Source organism: Spea bombifrons, chromosome 1 (assembly GCF_027358695.1).
Source record: "Spea bombifrons isolate aSpeBom1 chromosome 1, aSpeBom1.2.pri, whole genome shotgun sequence".
NCBI classification, from domain to species: Eukaryota; Metazoa; Chordata; class Amphibia; order Anura; family Pelobatidae; genus Spea; species Spea bombifrons.
In genome coordinates, this window is record NC_071087.1 from 143,003,244 (window position 1) to 143,010,765 (window position 7,522).

Genomic DNA, 7,522 nt, shown 5'->3' on the forward strand with positions numbered 1-7,522 from the left:
CCAGAAATCCTTTGGGTGGTGTATATTGTTGCCGTCTTTATTTTTGGATGTGTGAGGAACTTCTCAGTCTCATGAACTACACTTCCTAGCAGGGAGCAGACTCCATTGAGGTAGAAATGCTTGTTTTCTTATGGCGCTACATGAATTATTTCATTTTCTATTTCCTTTTCTTTCATTCTAATCTTCATGCTACTTCCTGCTTCATTATGCTGGGTCCCTGTGATTATTTGTGTATATTTTTTTTTCCTGATAAATTGCTATTTAGGACCAAAGCACCCATTTACCGACTTTAAGGCAGATTTATGTACTATACTGTACTATACAGACTCATATGAGTTTCAATTTTAACAAAATTTGTCAATTTTGTCAATTCGTATGACTGAACTCACACATATGAAAACGAAGCAAAGAACTTTTGTTGAATTTTGTTGTGTTTTTTTTTCTAACCCTCATTCACTCTCTCACGCCCTCTTACACTCTCACTCACTTTCTTTCATATTGTCATTCTCTCTCACGCTTTCTGAATGTCTCTCTATCTTCTCCACTGACTGCTTCCGTATCTGCTCTGCTTCTTCTCTTGTATCTTCTTGTTCTTCTGTCTTCTTTGGCTGCCCAAAAAAGTTTTTTTCTTCTTCCACTTCTCTATAGACAACTGGACATGGCCTCCCTGTGAACATCTGCTAAAGAGTCTCCGCTCTCTCTACCCTGATTGGTGGAATGGAGAAGCTGCTGTCCCTGTAGCTCCACCCTTATGAGCAGGCCCACAGAGAGACCAGAATAATGTAGATAGATTAGCGGAGAAAGAAAGGTGCAGAAATGCTTCTCTTAGCTAATCTGTCTTCATTATTCAGGCCTCCTGGTGCACTGCTGCAAAAAAGGCAGATGTTCTGGGCACACCATCTCCAATCAGGGGAGAGGAATTGCCCAGAAGCTCTGCTCTTTTACAGATTCAGTTTTTTCTGCTGTTTGCTTGGAGCCATGGTTAGAGAGAGTATAAAGCAATAGATTCTTTTCTTTTTAATTATTTCAGTGCATTGTGTTAGATGACCAATTCTGCATCTGTGTAGGGAGAGAGAGGTGTTTCACAACCAGGTTATCTTGCAGGCATACCGTCTTTCTGTTCATCCAATCGGGGGAAGTGGTGTGCCAGGAAGGTGTTCTTTGTCTAATTCATTGAATGCAATTAATCTGTAGTATATTGTTGTAATTTAGTATATTTTGTGTTGTTAATTGAAGTGACATTGTCTCTGGGTCCATATAAAATCCATCTTCCTTTCCTTTTCCTTTTCAGACTGTTGTCTTGAGACTCCTTATATAAGGACAACATTCACTATGGGCCTCGTTTGCGGTTCTTTTGCATTTGGGTCCCAAAACCTTCGCCAAGCCAACACATTTATATTCTTCCTGTTTGTATTTGGTGGAGTGCTGTTTTGTGCTGGATTTGCACTTTCCATCTATGGTTTCCAGTCATGCCAGTCAGACAACTTCTCCAGCTGCAACATGACCTATAAAGTACTGGGTCCATCTCTTGCAGTGATAGGACTGGCATCTCTCTTGATGGCAAGATCTACAGCAAGACTGGAAAGAAGAAGGGGAGAACTGTCAGGAGACCAAACAGATCCAGGCAGTCTCTTCCTTTGTGGGGAAAGTCGTCAGTTTGTTCAGTACCTAACACTTGGGATCTTATTTGTTACATTTGGAATACTCATTAGTATCCCAGGAGTTTTGATACCAGAATGTAAGAAAGTATCTCAACATGGTAATGGAATAGACATCACATCTAAAAACTGTGGCTCATCGCTTTCATTACAAATAATGGGACCCGTGATTGTACTGATCGGGTTGTGTTTGTTTGTGGGTGCCCATATCAACAAAAAATACAATGTCAATGATACCAGTGACGTGGATGAGGAACCTCAAATCCCTAGAAATGGACCATTTTGCATAACTGTGGGTATGTCATTTTGTTTTGCGCTTATTTACTCCATTCATGGTAGCCTTAAGATGTATTTTTTATGACCCTGGGTTATTCAGCATGAACCATTTGCTCTTCCATCTATCATGAGATCATTGTGTAGTTTTTACCAAAGTAATTCAACCTATATCTTTCCCCAACTCATGTCTGTTTTTCCCTTCTTAGTATCCTTTTTCTTAATTCAACCTTGGCACCCATACTTGAGCTTCATCCTGCCTACCTTTAGGAGGATCCTTTTTTATTAGAGGTGCACATCTATGTTTATTAGCAATCACGTTTGCTGGGATATGATGTCATACCAATGATTGCAATCTGTTAGGAAACCAGAGATCCACAAGACTGCATTATGTACAGAACTGTATAGGGGAGTAACAAAGAGCAATCCTTTTTATTTGGCTAAAGAAAAGGAAGACAAAGAGAGACAAACAAGATGCAAACAAAATTGTTTCTTTGAATGCTTTATCGGTGAACAAAAGCTATAAAGCTACATAAGGAGTCCATGCAAATCACGTTAAATCATTGCCCAAAGTGGCTTAATTACAAAGCACATGCAATGTACCCCACTTGGTTCCCTGCTTTCTCAGTGAAGGCACTTGTACACTCAGTGGTAGCCCTGCTGCCCATTTCACTTAACTTAACCCACTTCATCTCTTGCTCTGTTTATTACCATGTTCATTTTACAAAGCAAACATGACAAGGTTCACCTGAGGTCTTTGTTCTTATGGGTTCCCGGAGTGTTGCCCTGGCCTTGTTCTCTTGTGCTTCAGGTAAAGCAAAGCAGCATGATTAAAACTAAAGTTATTAATTTCAATTTACAACTGGCCCAGTAGAGGTTGACAGACAACCCTAGGAAGTCCCTTGTAGTTAAAATAGCGGCCGTGCCAATGGAGGGAATGAGCGAAGATTTCCGTATTGCGCACATTGTTTTTTTGTTTCTCTCGGCCTATGTTGCAATCATTGGTTAACTATTCGGAGGAATGGACAAGGTGGTAAAATTTGTCACCAAAATGTATTTGTATGAAAACAAATACACAAGTCTAGTTCCTATGTTTTGCCCAAGCTCTTTTGAAGAGGCACAAAGAAATTGGTAATGTTGGGGACTGTAGATGGGAGTGGTGGACCAAGTACGTTTAATGCAGCAGATGAAAGACACATCATATTTACTTCCCTTCGCAATCGGTAGATGTGCAGCAGGATCATCAACTCAGCATTGACAGAAAACAGTGGGACTCTGGTACATCCATTTACCGTCCGTAGAGAGAGGCTAAATTGTTATGAAGAATGTGCGTCAGGGCGCCCAAGAAAGTCCAGCAAGTGCCAGGAGGTCTCTGGTGAATCCCTTTTCTGAGGGGAGCACTACCATCAGTCCTGTGTCATGCCAGCAGTAAAGCTTCCTGAGACCATTCATGTGTGGGGTTGCTTCTCAGCCAAGGGAGTGGGCTCACTCACACAGCCATGAATAAGGAATGGTACCAACACATCCTTCAAGAGTATCTTCTCCCAACCATCCAAGAACAGTTTAGTGACAAACAATGCCTTCTCCAGCATGATGGAGCACCTTGCCATAAGGCAAAAGTGATAACTAAGTGGCTCGGGGAACAAAACATCAAAATTCTGGGTCCATAGCCAGGAAACTCCCCAGACCTTAATCCCATTGAGAACTTGTGGTCAATCCTCAAGAGGCAGGGAGACAAACAAAAACCCACACATACTGACATACTCCAAGCATTGATTATGCAAGAATGGGCTGCCATCAGTCAGGATTTGGCCCAGAAGTTAATTGACAGCATGCCAGGGCGGATTGCAGAGGTCTTAAAAAAGGGATCAACACTGCAAATATTGACTCTTTGCATAAACTTGATGTAATTGTCAACAAAAGCCTGTGACACTTATGAAATGCTTGTAATTATACTTCATTATACCATAGCAACATCTGACAGAGATCTGACACTGAAGCAGCAAACTTTGTGAAGACCAATACTGTATGTATACACATATCTAGTAGAAGTATTTTCTATCTTTTCTAGATATTTTCCGATTCTAAGTGTCCTTTTACTCTGCCACTCCAGGTGATGAAGTCATACTATTCCCACCACCTCCACCCCAATACTTTGATGATGTAACATCAGCATCTATCTGTCATGAGGACAGTACTGTGCCTTTGAATGAGAGCCCACCTTCATACAGGAGTATTTTTAACATAAGGTAAGCCTTAGTTTATATATTTAACTAATAAATTAACTAATAAATTGACAAAGACTAATTGTAGAACATGTTGATGATAAGGAATTCTAAATTTTAACATGAAGCCAATTACATGGAAACGTTTTACTTTTACACATTAAAAAACTGTCTTCATCTGATTTATCTGTCAAAATACTGCTCATTAAGTAATACTGAATGTAGTTCAGCTTTCTAGCTTCTGCCCACTTTTGCTGCCATCATTGCTTCATCTTTCAATATCTTGCCCAGCCCTGTTATAGAGCAATCACATGAATCTAGTGATGTCCGTAATAAGACAGTTCTATATTTCTAGTATAAAATTTGAAGATCATAACAATACTCCAGTGTTACAGGGAATATTAATGATAGTTTACTCCTCAGTAGCCAAAGACTTTCTGATCAAATATGCTGATCCCAGGTGTTAATCAAGGACCCTCCCCTGGTTGAGTTAAATACATTGACACATCAGGATATGAGAACTAATATACATATTTAGATAGCTATTGGGTTACATCCTGGTTGTATGTGTTATATAGTAATCTAGGTTGAAAAAAAGACACAAGTTCCACCTTGCTGTTGATCCAGAAGAAGGCAAGAAACCCACATTCAAGCGGTTTCCAAGTGTTCTTCAAAAAGGCACGCCTCTTCCTTCTTGCCAAAATGGATAAAAAAAGGTTATAACTAATCCTATCCTTAGGTAGTGTGGGTAGTGAATTCCACACCTTTATTGTTCTTACTGTAAAGAACATTTTTCCCTGTTTTATGGGAAAATGCCTTCTTCGAGTATGAATGGATGACCTCTTGTCCTATTAATGAACGGGTCATCAGACAGTGACTGATATTGTCCCCATATGTATTTGTAAAATGCTATCATATTTCCTCTAGGACAACTTTTTGTAATGTTAACAAATTTAAATTCTCTAGGCTTTCTTCATAACTAATGTGTTTCATTCCTTTTATTAACTTTGTAGCCAGCCTCTGCACTTTTTCAAACTCCAATATGATCTTTTTAGAACAGGTGTCCAGACTTGTGCTGCATTTTCAGCAAGAGGTCTTCCCATTGATTGATAAAGATGCAAATTCTATTTTCCTCCCATGAGTCAATACCTTTTTTTATACACGCCAATATCTTACTGGCCCTTTAAGCAGCTCAATGTAATTAAATACAAGTTTTTTTTGTTTACAATTATTCCTAAATCCTTCTCATAATTTCCATAATACAACACCATTTAAGGTAAAATTTACACATTTACTTCTTTTTCCAAAATGCATTTTTCTAACTCTGTTCCAGATGCATCAGAGTGAAGTACTTGTGAGCTGGAACCACAAGTTTAAATGTGGAAACTGAACAATATAAGGAAAGTACACTTTTAAGTAAAGGTTTTGGTAGAAGAGGTTGAGCTTTCTAGGATTCTTTTTACAAATGGGTCTTTATTGTTCTACATGACCCTGCTGTGTTATGTATCAGTTTATGGTATTGGAGACTTGCATTAGTAGATGCTCCATGGAAGAATTTGTTCTCGATCACTTATTGCACTACAAATTCCAGAAAAGTAGTCAGTGGTCCAGCTTTCTGGATAGAGAATTGTCTATCTAAGCTGGTGTTTATGAAGGAAGGGAAACTGATTTAGTCTGGACATAGGAAAAGAAGTCAAGATATGTTTAGGTGACCGTGTAAAGCATACTGATTAAAGTCTATTTAAAAAGGAAAGATATGGAAAAATATCTATGTCCACAGATAGCACAATCCTTCTGATTGGCTGTTTATGAGCACTGTTTGCTGATTGGCTGACAGTCTCACTGATTTTCCTTGGCCTGCTCAAGACTTCATAGTAAGTACATTACTATATGGTAAGTACATTATAACTTATTTTCATGTATCCATCTGCCAGGTATATTTTACTAATGTAAGGTGATAGAGTAGAGAGGGTGTTTAAATTGGCATATACCCCCAGGGGTTATTTAATTACCTCCTACAGGGCACAGAGTAGGGGACAGAGCGGAATTGTCAGCCCTCCCCTTTGGTTAATATGAAGTCCCGAGGACCCCTGATATTTTTATAAATGTACTTATTTTTCATTTCTTTTTTATGTTGCAAGGGGCAGTCACAAGTCACCTCATAACCCATTGGGGTTGTGTGTATCTACTTTTCATGTGTGTTGGTGTTTATGTCAGGGGGTATTTTTTATTTGTTTTGGTGGGATTTGATGTTGGTGATCAGAAATAAATTGATACATTTATCCTGCAACATTAGGTTATACCTGGGGAGAGGATGATGCAGCCTTTTTTATTGCCCACCTCATTTTTTTTAATTGTTCATATTATATAAACTATTCTACTATTATTTAAAAAAAAACACGGAATGTTCACATTTAATGTTTTGGCTGCTTTGGTCTATTTGCCATATTGTGTTTTTTTCAGAATCCGAAAAAGGCCATTTTAGAATCTAGTGCCATCAAGTGAAGATTGTTTTTCTTTTGTGGAAGGGTTTTTTTTTTTTTGGCTGTTTTTCGTCTTTTTTCTTTTTTTTTGAGGATCTAAGGCATTTTTAATTACCACTGGCCATTAAAGCAGGTAAGTGACCCTTTTTCTTATATACAGGTAGCACCCTTTGGGTGCCTGGGTGGACCTCATTTCCACAGGATGGGGTCCATGCCCCTGCTAAGGGAATTGTGTTTAGTTTAATCCCTTCAATGCCCATTGAAAAGGGCATGAGGGAAGACAAAGGTGTGGAGGAGGCATAGCTGGGGGTCTGTGACTCCCTTAAGGTTTTTAAATATATGTTTAACTTCCTATCTCCGTTAGCAGTAATTATTTAACTACCCTCCACCCCACTGTGAATAGGGTGGGGAAGAGAGGGTGCAATTGTCATCCCCCCTCTTTGGTTAATAGGGCCCCCCCATTTTTATATACTTTCAATAGGGCTGCAGAATGAAATTTGTGGTTCCAAGTCTGAACTCGCATGTACTCTTGTACGCTCCCATCTCCTGCATGCAAGTGTGTGCAAGTTTGATTTTTTTGTTCTTTTCTGGGAGTGCTAATGCGAATGTAAATATGAGTGTTGGACTTTTGTACAACTCATGCAAGTTTACTGCTGCAAACTCACATTGTTTTCCATCTCACAGTCACTTTCATTTCAGTGCGTAGACTCAACTGCGACTCGTGTCAAATGAAGGCAAGAGTGTTGGGCAAAAGCTGGAGTTGCAGCATTTCCTATAATAACCAGTTATTATGTATGAAAAAAGCTGGAGCCACGTGGATCACAAAAAGCTATGCAAACAGGCATCTAAGACGTGATCTTGCGTGTAAAACAAAATAAAATGA

General features: G+C 39.1%; 1 protein-coding gene across 1 annotated transcript; it reads left to right on the plus strand.

Moving 5' to 3' along the window:
• Positions 1–1,321: 1,321 nt before the first annotated feature.
• Positions 1,322–5,514, plus strand: LOC128472539 (transmembrane protein 171-like). The gene is made up of 3 exons (XM_053454432.1): positions 1,322–1,954; positions 4,045–4,180; positions 5,490–5,514. Exons 1-3 carry the CDS (start codon positions 1,333–1,335, stop codon positions 5,512–5,514), a joined length of 783 nt encoding a protein of 260 aa, XP_053310407.1. The 5' UTR covers positions 1,322–1,332.
• The last annotated feature ends 2,008 nt before the right edge of the window (positions 5,515–7,522 follow it).